This window comes from Rhyacophila brunnea, unplaced genomic scaffold, assembly GCF_057557595.1.
Source record: "Rhyacophila brunnea isolate RB1 unplaced genomic scaffold, BYU_Rbru_1.0 scaffold_8, whole genome shotgun sequence".
NCBI lineage: Eukaryota > Metazoa > Arthropoda > Insecta > Trichoptera > Rhyacophilidae > Rhyacophila > Rhyacophila brunnea.
Window position 1 is genome coordinate 41,717,776 of NW_028233350.1, and position 12,907 is coordinate 41,730,682.

The following is a 12,907-nucleotide window of genomic DNA, read 5'->3' on the forward strand; positions in this document are numbered from 1 at the left end:
TGGCCTCGTTTGAGTACGACCTAACAGAATGCAAGTGCATAAAACTAAAAGAATACAATATCCATACTACAGAACAGATTAATAAGATACAAATGCGAAAACCGGTCGGCCAGTGCATCAAGGCTTTGAAGCCAGTTTCAGTTAATTACTTAACGACGGTCAGACCGTGTCATATTACTAATATTGAACATTAAAGCATATTGAGACAAGTAAGTAACTACAGTTCTTAATTTAACTTGAAAATAACACAGGTAAATAAAAAATTTAACGCCTGTTTAATTATATCCTATATTATTTTCTCAACATATGAGGATGTAGGTACATATACCTTCTTATAACTTCGGTCACTAGGTAGGTAACCCACCTCCCTTATTTTCATAGTATACAGGTAGGTCGGGTGTTACTACATATCATTGTCTTCACCTGTGTCTGACTACAGGTGTCTGAATAATTGTAAGTCGGTGAAAAAGTGGAACAAACTAAACGTCACCCCCAAGTGGACTTCTTATGTGTGTCCAGAAAATTATACGTTTGCAGTTGGCCGTATAACAATTCACCAAGAAATACCGTATCGGAAATCGATGGCTCTATTGTACATACGACCCCTACCTATAGTACCTACCCTACCATATAATCATATCGTAAATACTTACATTCTGGTAGGTGCTGGTAAGTATCGATTCGTACCTATCAAATTGAATCTAATAAAATTGGAACATTGCTGTCTGCAATGCTCCACAAACAACGCGTCATTTTTTTTATATCAATGCTATACAGCCATCTCCCTACGGTATGATAGGTCACTGCATGCCCCCCACAAAGGGGGGGCTGGCAGGCCTCTAGTCTGGGGGCCCGGGCTCAGGAAGGGTCCGGCTTGGCGAGTCGACCAGATAAGTGATATAAACACATCATAAATTTTCTATAATAGTAAAAAAAAGTCGCCTGCGGCGCTATTGCTCTTCAATTTTGTTATTATTTAAAATTATGTAGTTGTACGATTTAATTTTCAATCGTGTATCGATACTCGACAATTCCATAATTCAGATGGATGTATTAAAATATACAAAAAACACTGCCTTTTCTTTAGCGATATGTAGGGAGGCCCGCCAAAGATCTTAGCCTGGGGGCCCGCTTCAGGATGTGGGGCCCATGGGTCACTGTGATACGTTGATTTGTAATATAGGTATACATACATAAGTACAATTTACATTTAGGTAATCCACCTTATCGACAAAAGAATTTTGAATAATGTTCCTTAAGTTAATTTTTCCTGTTTGTGAAATAACCGTAAATAGGACCTCTCAATTAATTGTATAGGTAACGAAAAATATTATATGACTCTAAACAGTCATTCAATTTTCCACGTAATTGCCATATTTGTACTTCATTTAATGAGCCATTATTTGCAGAGTGATAATTATAATTCATCATTACGAAACGAAGAGTAAATAAGTAAGTATCCATGTACTAAATAATCAACCGACAATTCGCAAGATCTCGAGTAAAACGCTTTATTTAATTAAGGCAGGTATGTGTTGAGATTAGGGATACCCAAGAAGGACAGGGATACATAGGTACCAATCCTGAAAAGAATCTTCCGGGATTAAACAAAAACTAGTGAACCATTCCCAAAACAAAATTTCTGTCAAAAGAATTTCTCCGACCGTGTCCGATCCTGATAGGATCATATGGGCCTCCCTCCACAGAGTGGAGGTTTGTATTGACATATTTTGTTTTTTACGAGAAATGGATGTCAGCCACTTGCTCAACCTATTAGGTCCATACCCTGACACACACAAATTAAAAAAAATATGTGTACCTACTTGCCAGACCCAGGATTCGAACCTGGGGCCTACGGCTTTATAGTCCGACGCTTAAGCCGCGCGGCTACCGTGGGTAATAAGAATACCTGTTAATAATCTTTTAGGTAGGTGGGTAAAACCATTTCCGACTGAAGAGAAAGCCGATACATTCACGACTGGTCCTACCTTTCCGCTCCTCCCGTTGTCTATGGATAACCTGTCATTGTCTATAGAGTGTTCATACTGACACGTCTGTCGTGTTCACTTGTCGGAGTATTCTTAGTTTCAGATTTCTTTCAGATTATTTTAACGTATCATGGATACCTTAATCTGATTTAGTGGTTCCGTGTTATTAATAATTGGAAGTGTCGATCAAAGTAAGTAAACTTCTTCTGTGTATAATAATATAATACACTAGGACGTTTGTCAATGTGGCAATCGATCCTAAACGACAATAACTAATAACTTATTTATACTCTTCAGTCATTATATAATACCAAACTCTGCTTGCAAGTACGTTATCAATAAATAGTATGACAGTGGACCACTCGTCGCTTTTGCAAAAAATTATGATCAGGCTTTATTAATCTAAAGATGGCGGTGGTAAAACACATTTATATATTTATAGACTTATAAGTAAGTAAATCATTACATTACATAGTTCTGGAGCCACAGAACAGATTAATAAATAGAATTCCGATATGGTAGATCCCAATACACTACATTTTGACGCAGGATTTTGAATGGGATGCCCTCACTCAGCTGACAACTTATACTGGTGGTTCTTGATTAATGATTTTTAATAAATATGCATATTTTTTTCTTTTATGGTGTTAACTGTCAATTCCTGGTGGAAACAAATTGTAATAATTAGCATAGGTAATTGAATAACACATTATATCTATAGTAAGGCTTATTCTATAGGGATAGGGAAACAGCTCAAAATGCCTAAGTAAAGTCCTAAGATAATGGCGTTTGAATGTTTTACACAACCTAGATAGATACCAAAATATATTTATTTTTTAATTGGTTCAAATAATCCTAGCAATGCACGATGAAATTTTATAGCATGACAAATAATCAACCCATACATTTATAATTGAATTAATGATTAATCCAAAAAAAGGTTACTTAGGTAAGCATTCGATTTTATAAAATACAGAGCTAAAAGGCGAGGAGTGGTATCCACGACCACTTCCGTGACTTGGGTGCTATGACTTTCGTGTATGTGACTAGGTATCATATTATTTACCTATATATACGAAAACTCAGTGGCAAAGAGCGGATGTAGTCTGTGGAGATCCCACATAAATAGTGCACACTAAACTTTGCTAGTTATATACCTATTCATTTTGAACCAAAAACATAAATAATTGCAGATTATACCTACTTATTGGACTTTTATTTTTAATTCAAAGAAACCCTGCCTAAAGCAAACTATCAAAAATATTCTTCTATCTATTTTGGTCAGGCATGGTTTTAGGGGAAGGTTGCGATCATTGGACCAGTGCTTTCATTGGACCACGTAGGTATATCAGAAATAAAAGACGTTAGAAACCATCAGTGACCTCACAAAGCAAGCTTTCCATGCCTCTTCCGCGCCTCTCTTCTTTCAGTCTCGTCTTGGATGTGGTAAATGAGTCACGTTCGTTGGTGTATTCATCGTGCATAAAATATAACAATCAAGTAAAACTAAAACGAATGTAAGTATGCTTCTTTTAACTATATTTGGTTGTACTTACATCAATTATGTTAGGTAATTTATTACTATTTGCAACTATGATAATAGTTGTTACGCTAATACTTTGGTTTTTTTGTGAAACTTGTTTTTGTGACAGCACCCGTAGTTGCTATCATTGAACCATGGGTAACCTCTACCATTGGACCGGTCCAATCATGGGAACGATTTTATAACATTTTTCACATTATATTCTTTTTGCATTCCATAATGGCGAAGAGAGGTAATACTATACCTGGAATGAGCCCAGCATGTCATTGGCATTACATGCATTAAGGAAAAAAGAAGTAGGTTTGAACAAGGCAAGTCGAATGTTTGGAGTTCCAAACGAAGACTAGATGGAAGCAATCTAAAAGTCAAAGAAGAAATTCAGATAGTTGGTTCCGAAGGTGACCTACCATTAGAATTATTAGAGACAGAGCTTTGCGAATACATTCTCGAGCTTGAAAGTTGTTTGTATGGTATCACTCCAGTAGATGTCAGGCGATTGGCATTTCAATTTGCTGAGCAAATTAATATAAATAGATTTAATAAAGAAAAGCGAATTGCAGGAAAGAAATGGTATTACGGGTTTATGAAGCTGCGTCCAAACTTGAGCCTACGACAACCGAGAGCTAATTCACTCAACAGAGCTACCAGATTTAATCAAGCTACAATTAAAGATTTTTTGATAAACTTCAGACATCTATGGATATGCATGACATTAACGATGCTCGGCGTGTATTCAACTGGACGGTCACACAAGCCACACCAAAAACTTGGATGCAATAGATATGCGAAGAGATATGGTGTAGTAATACTTTCACTTCCAGCATATACATTCCACAAACTGATGTGTCATTTTATAAGCCGCTGAGTAGTTATTACATAGATGAAACCGAAAAATGGCTTCGTCAAAACCCTGGGAGATGTGTGACGACATTTCAAATATCTATGCTCTTTGGAAAAGCCTATTCCAGGGCTGCTTCTGTCGATACGGCTGCAAATGGCTTTCTGAAGACAGGCATTTATCCTCTGCATAAAGATGTATTTTCTGACTATGAATTTGTGATAGCCCATGAAGAATCGGAGAATGCTTTTGTTTCATTTTTATAAAATATTATTATAAAGCACCTTGATTGGACCACTTGTGTAAATTATTATTATTTTTTCAAAGTCCAATGATGGAAACTTAGTGGTCCAATCAAGGAGCATGTGGTCCAAAGACGGCAACAAACAAAAATTTGGTTTTCCTGTTAAATCTCGAAAATGGTTAATTTTTTTGGACTGATCCTAAGTGCATACATAATAAAGTAAATAATACATTGAAATGAACAATTTGTTTTATTTTATCAATAATATTTGATGAGTTACACCATCACAAAGTTAAGTGGTCCAATCATAGCAACCTTACCCTAATTGAATTTTAAAAACTATCTACGATTAGTATTCTTAATTCAATGAAAACAAATACGAAGAAATCACTGTCAAAGTGTTCATTATTTTTGTCGAACCTACATCTGCTATTATGGTTTGGTCTCAATGACATTATTAATGGACAACGCACTCAATACAGTAGCTAGCAAGTACATTTGCGCATAGCGACATTCGCACATGTATAGGTAGACGTCACGCAATCTCCATTATGCGATATCACGCATCGGGAATTTATAGCAATATCACCTTTATTGTAATGGCGTTAGAACAGATTATGCCATTCGGCAGACCCGACAAAAAAGTGAGTGTTATTTTTTTCCAGATGCTTCGTCCATGTTAATGTCATTGTTTGGTCTAGGCAAGATTTAATTCAATTTTAAAAACTAACCACTATTCTTATTTCAATGAAAACAATTAAGTATTATCGACAAAGTTTAGTGTGCACTATTTATATCAAATCTCCACGGCCTAGCTACCTCAATCTTACAGTGTAGTGTAGTATTTATACTTATTTGTATTAATTAATCATTCAAAACCTTCCATTAAGGGATTAGGTCAAATAAAAAATCCGCCCCGGGATCCCGGTACTGTAAACCTTAGTGGAGACTTCTTTCGTGCAGTACCTACATAATATAGCGAGATAACAAAATACGCAGAGAGTCGTGATAAGAGAAAAGAAGAAAAGAGATAAAATCTGAGGTGTCGTGTGGGTGCGAGATAAAAATGTTTATTCACAAAATATTTCATTCCTTTGTGTACTCTCCACAGACAAGATTATATATTAAAATGATAAATTGGAGTAATAATTAAGATTAAAAGTGTTTCCGAAAAGATTATTATTATTTATGAATAATTATTCCTTCACGTCCAGTGTTAATTTATTTTACTAATTAGGCGTCGTGTAGGTAATTAAAATATTTACTTAATTGTTGTATATTAAGTAGACACACCTCTTAATTACAAGTTTTTTTTTCATATAATTCTGGCAGCTGGCTGGTTGAGTGTGCAGTTTTTAGAATGGTACCTATTGGATGGTTTCAAGAATAAACAGAACATGAAGAAACAGAACTTAGAAATAATTGCAATTGAATGTTTATGTTGATTGATTGGTTGGATATATTATAAGTACCTACAATCATTATTATCGTCGATGTATGGTTGCTCAAGCAATTAATTTACTTCGGTGGGTCTCCGGTCTATTGACTATTCTATACTTGCGCTGAAATGTTTAAAATGCACAATTTTGGCGCGAACAGCAGTGCTGCCAACTAGCGAGATAACGATGCATTGGTATATCTTATTATATCACACCTGTGTCATTATTTTTCTCTTTGCTCTTAAGAAAAGTACCCTTTGCCACTGATAAAATGTGACACATGGATAGAAGAACATATCCGTGAAGAGTTAGATAACCATTGCATTATAAGCACCAAACTCATAATAAGTAATCGAAGCTATATGCAACAAGCCGCCATCTTTTATTACAAGGTTTTTACGCTTGAAGAAAATAAAGCAACCACAAGATGTCTTCACCAGGTTACGGATCAACAATCTAACTACCGGTTCGCTGGAGCACATCGTTTCAATTTAGACTAGGGTCGGACTCAGTGACGTCCCGTGGGGGTAGGCAGGTCATGCGTTGCGCAGTTGGGGCACATTATAATGGTCGGCGAATGAAGGGACGAATGCAATAATATTAGAACTGTTGAGAGTAGTGATGGTTTTCCGTGAAGCAGACGATGCGGTCACATCATTAGCATTGCAGTTTAAAAAATAATCGAAGTATAAAAAATCCTGACAACATACCTAACTACTATTGTACTAGGTAGGTATATACCCACCGTAGGTAATAGGTATATTAGGTAGGCTTAAATATCGGATCACAGAGGCAATTTTTTCATATAGACTGTTTAATCGTTAGGTACAAATTATATTTTGTTAGGTTTAAATGTTAGGTACATATTATATTGTGTACTTATGTCAATTTAAAGATTTTTGCTGTATTTGTCTGTTTTTTTTGAAATTAAATAATAAGCACACGACAGGCGAGCGGCTAACGCATCAGCTTATTATGATGTCGTGGGTCGCAGGTTTGAAGTGGAGTCAAATATAATATTGGTATCTACTTAGGTAAGTATTGTTTTTCAAAAGCAAGTGGCTAACCATATTGGCAACCTTATAAGAGAAAAAAAATTATGATACTTTGCGTATTAAAAATCTGGTATTTTTAGTGATAAAATTTAAGGTAGGTAGGTACCTACCCAAATTCTTACTATTGTATCTAGGTAATATTATTATCTTTGTTATCGCATTTTTTTTAATTTTCATTGTTTAATGCCTAAAATTGGTTTTTTAACTTTACATACACTTTTCTGTAAGTAGGTAGGTACCTAAGTAGGACTTAGGTACCTTACCTATGTTCTTTTTATTAAAACCATTGTGAGTTACCATTATTAATCATATTATAGACTATAGACACTTATACAAGAAGGAAAACGTAGATTACCTCTCCCTATAGATATTAGTCAGGTACATAAGTATTATTACTACAGAACCAACCGCCCCTCACCACGCTCGGTCTTCATCAAGCAATTATGAGGTTCTACCAGTAACGTCCCGTGAGGGTGGGCAGATTGAGCATCGCTTGGGGGCGGCAGTTACTCGAAGGGCGGCAAATCAAAGAGAATAATTAGGTACATATATAAATAAGTCCCTAAACATAGCAATGACAGAAATAACTTTCCTTTAAAAAATTCAGCTCACTGATTGGAAACAAAATGTATAAAGGTTTAACAGGACTGTATTTTTTTCGGGTTCGCGATGTCTAGTTTACGTCCGTCGTCCTTGGACGTCACGTCCTTGATGACCAGCAATGACACGTGTAGTTTTGCGAATTATATTTGAATTATAGGTAGGTAGGTACAACCTTACCTAATTAATTTATACAAATATTTTTGCCAGTCACTCGCGAGTTTTGAAAGGTGTCAGGTGTATTTTTAAATGTATCTGAAACCGTGGACTATTGTCTATTGAAGTAGAGGTGGCATTTAAATTAGATGTAGTGGTATATATTTTGTTAGTAATGTACCCATATAACACATTTCTTAGATATTAGAGCCACGAAAGGATGATAAAAAATGCGGCGGCATTTTGGCGCTGCTGCCTAGGGGCGGCATTTTGTCTTGGGACGTCACTGGGTTCCACCATTGGATGTGAATCATTAGCAGTTTTTTAAGCCTAGGAATGTCTCAGTAGCAGATACCCAAGACTGAGGTCACCACACACAACTACATAGGTATGTTAGAGACTTTATAATGGGTTGAGAGGAGCACGGTGGGCGGGGGGAAAATAAACGATTCTAATTACCTAATAAATATATAGTTAAACAAAACAAAGCTAAAAAAAATACAGACAATATAGAAAACTATGTGAAGAGATGTTCACGTCCGCAATAAGACACCGCAAACTGTAGGTACTTCACAGGATCATTTGAGGTGTTGAGCGCATCCGATTTTTGTCGCCGCGGAGAAATTTGGATAATTTCGCTATTATTGCATGGTGTAATTAGGAATATAAGGGGTAGGCCTATTAATGGGTCCATAGGCCTGCAGGCTAAAATTTTATAAACAAATCTCAGTAATCAGTATTATTACTCCATCGATGTAATTCCATTCTGCTAAGACAAATAATCCTTCCGCGAAAGTGTAACAAACACAGTTTAGACGTCATGTCTATCTTTATTTAGGTATTCGTCATCATTTCATATTCTATCTATCTCAACCTATGTAAGTTATCTATCTCTTTTACATACTTAATTATCATAAATATGTAGGTAAAACGATTTGATGCTTGAATGAGGCAAGCACATTGATTAAGTTTGGGACGTCTCATTTAAGGGGGGACATGCTCGTCGAAGGTCAAAATTGAGTTTTTATTGTATATTCAAACCATGATCCTGGACACTCCTTAAACGTTGTAGATGATCTATTTATATAATTTTGAAGCCTTATTATCCTTTATACTTATTTTAAACATTTGATAACTGCATGAAGTATTTTTGTTACATAAAATAGTATTCTTTTAAACCTCTCGCTCTAATGTTTTAGAATATAGTCATATTTCGGTACATAACTGTGCAGTGGTGTTAAGATTTTTTACATTTATTATTTTTTAAACGCATTTATAAAACCATTAGCATAATTTATTACGAGATAATTTTTGTAAAATATTCACGATAAAAAATTATATTGATAATCTCTGTGATCCCAAATTTGACAAGAATTAGGCATTTTATTATTCAAAAAATCGGCAAGATCAACACATTTGAAGATAATTCTAAAGATATTTATTATAAGCTATGTCTTTGACCATTCAAGTGTGATAAACATCTTATGAATAATGATTGCTTTATAATAATTATTGACCTAAGAATAAGGTAGTGTTTTTTTGAAATACGCCATTTCTTTTGTCATTCCCTAGTGGTTAAGCTACAACATACGGCCGTAGCCATAAATTGACAAACTCTAATTGAAGTAGGGAGTAAAATGATATTGACGCGCGTGTTTGAACATGTACCGTTTAAAAAAAAATAAAAAAAAATTCGGTTAGGTACATGTTCAAACACGCGCGTTAACATAATTTTACTTCCTACTTTAATTATAGTTTGTCATTTTATGGCTACGGCCGTATGTTGTAGTTTAACCACTAGGGAATGACAAAAGAAATGGCGTATTTCAAAAAAACACCACCTTCTTCTTAGGTCAATAATTATTATAAAGCAATCATTATTCATAAGATGTTTATCACACTTGAATGGTCAAGGACATAGCTTATAATAAATATCTTTAGAATTATCTTCAAATGTGTTAATCTTGCCGATTTTTTGAATAATAAAATGCCTAATTCTTGTCAAATTTGGGATCACAGAGATTATCAATATAATTTTTTATCGTGAATATTTTACAAAAATTATCTCGTAATAAATTATACTAATGATTTTATAAATGCGTTTAAAAATTAATAAATGTAAAAAATCTTAACACCGCTGCACAGTTCTGTACCGAAATATGACTATATTCTAAAACATTAGAGCGAGAGGTTTAAAAGAATACTATTTTATGTAACAAAAATACTTCATGCAGTCATCAAATGTTTAAAATAACTATAAAGAATAATAAGGCTTTAAAATTATATAAATAGATTATCTACAACGTTTAAGGAGTGTCCAGGATCATGGTTTGAAAATACAATAAAAACTCAATTTTTACCTTCGACGAGCATGTCCCCCCTTAAGGATTATAAAATTTCAAATTTAGGGCATTGTATCTTGTATCAGTATGTGTGCAATGTCTTTGCAAGCCGCATTTTCCCACGAGGACATTAAATCTCTTGCCCATGGTGAATACCAGCCTTCGTGCTGTTGATGCGTGGCATTTTATAAAAGACTACTCCTCAGCAATAAATTATTTTTTTAGGCACCTGCTAATTCGGGTGCACTGAGCTAGAAAATTCTCTACGTCGACTAGAGGCCTAGGTTCCTATATTTCTAAAAGTTCATGTAACTACCTATTATAATATTTACTTGGCATCGATGACTAGTAGATAGCAGTGGCGAAGGTTATAGGTAGGCTGTTAAGATCCACCATAAATAGTGCACACTAAACTTTGTCAGTCATACGTAAGTATATTTGTTTTTATTGAAATAAAACTATAATAAATTTACAGGTGGTGTTGGTTGGTTAATTCAATCAAACCCTGTGAAAACCAAGTCATAATATAGATATTACCTACTCAAAAAATACTCGTCTATCTATAAAATATCAAAAATTATGCAATTAAATCATACATAACATTGGATATTTTATTGGTAGATAGAATAATATTTTTATATACCTACCAATTATAGTTTGTCTAAGACAGTCAAAAAAATTACGAACAATACCAATATGTAGGTAATATGTATCTAAATCATGGGTGGCCAACCCGAGGCCCGCGGAGCAGAGAGAAAATAAAAATAATATCAAATGCTGCCGCTAGATGTGCTAATTTCGCAAATTGAGATTGGATTTTGGCTCAAGATTTTAAAAAGCACCGTGTACTTTTTGCTGAATTTGCAACGCCATTCTCCGTAGACGTGAATTTATTACCGGAAAATTTACAAATGAACATTGTGTAATATGTTGAGATGAACAGTTTAAAAAACATCGGTTGTGCGGCCCGGTAGGAAATCTCATTTTTAGAATCTGGCCCGGCTGCTGAAAAGGTTGGCCACCCATGATCTAAATCCAACGAAAACAAATAAGTATGAATGAAAAATAGTGCACAATTTTGTTATATCGAACAAAATAAATCACAACTATTATGGTTTGGCTAGGCAGGGATTAATATAATTTTAAAAACTAACCAACACCGTCTGTAAATAAATTATTGTAGCTTGATTCAATAAAAACAAACAAGATGACTGAAGTTTACGGTGCACTATTTATGGCAGATCTTAACAGCCATCTCCACCCTTCGCAACTGGTAGATACCTAATAACAAACTTAACAACCTGAAAAATAAGAATTACAAATAAACAGCGTTGCTACGACACCAAAAACCGTGCAAAACATTGTTCAATCTCACCTGGATTAGGCTGGCTCTGATAACTGGGTTTCTTCATCCATTCGTAAGGACTCCTCGGGGGCGCGGGTCTATGTACCGGAGATCCGGCCCTAGGGCTAACGGGGGCGCTTTGAGGCCTGTCGGTAGGGATCCAATCCACGGCACTCTGCCAAACGTGGCCGTGCGCCGCGGCATGGGCAGCATGAGCCGCGTGCCAGGGCGTACCACCCTCCTCCAGCATCGGAGGCTGGTACCAGCCCCCATGCCCGCATTGCCCTCCGCCACCCTTCTGGTACACCCCTAGCGGATTGTAGTATGACACCATCGTTGGTTTTCACTGAGTTTAGCGGATTCCACCACTGTTATAAACACTGTTCTTCAAACACTTTATACCTATGACCTAATAACTAATATTAATCTAAATTATTAATTTAGTTCATTGTCTGAACAGTCTCGTAATTTCATTGGAAAAAAAATGTTTAATAAATAATCAAAACTGCATGATTTATTAATTTGATTCACCTATTTTTAACTCACACTTTGAAACCACTGTTCACTACAATTGCAATCGTTTCAATAAAAAAACGAATTATTTACTTAGGTAACCAATATTGAATTCATTAAATAATAGTTTGGTATATGCAGTTCGTTTATTTTATATTTGTCTAAACAATGACAAAAGAATGAGCTAAATTTTAATACCTACTCAGGTAATTTAAATAGTAGGTATCTGATTAATTAGATTCAATTAGGTGATTTATAAAGCTTGTATTATTTTACCAAACACATAATAAATTAAATAATTATGTAGGTAAGTAGCAGTTAATGGTAGGTAGGTACTTATATTGTGTATAAATATTAAAATAATGTTAATGACACTTTTATGATCTATTAATTATTTGCTCAATTTAAATATAGCACAACACTGTTATTGATTTAATTAAAATAAAATTTAACTGTCATAAGAAAATAATTATTGTTAATTAAATAATAATCACTTTATTTTGTATTGATTTATTATTTTTGCACTTTTAACTTTATTTTGGGGGGACAGGTCGAGCGATATGCTGCCAAAACGATAAATCTTTGACAACTGAAACTGTTTGCGAGCTGTCCCGTTTGACACGTGAAGAAAGTCCCGTCTACCTGCCCGCGTAAAAGTCACCCCGGAGTCGTCGTGAAATTTCGTCACTATGTGGCACCACCAGTGCGTCTGACGTTGCCCGCATACAAAACTTTTCCACGCAACGTCTTATCTGGCATCCCTACCACGGGCGATATTCAAAAAAGGAATAGGCGGTACCCCGCTAAATATCCCGCCAATGGGATCGCGCTAATGCCATCATGG

The 12,907-nt window shown here is 35.2% G+C and overlaps 1 protein-coding gene across 1 annotated transcript in view; it reads right to left on the reverse strand.

Moving 5' to 3' along the window:
- Positions 1–12,111, reverse strand: part of cad (caudal type homeobox) — a 68,876-nt gene extending 56,765 nt beyond the window's left edge. Inside the window, exon 1 of the mRNA XM_085958505.1 lies at positions 11,581–12,111. Coding sequence (XP_085814631.1) covers positions 11,581–11,884 — 304 coding nt within the window. The 5' untranslated portion in view covers positions 11,885–12,111. The remainder of the gene's footprint in view (positions 1–11,580) is intronic.
- Between the last annotated feature and the right edge of the window lie 796 nt (positions 12,112–12,907).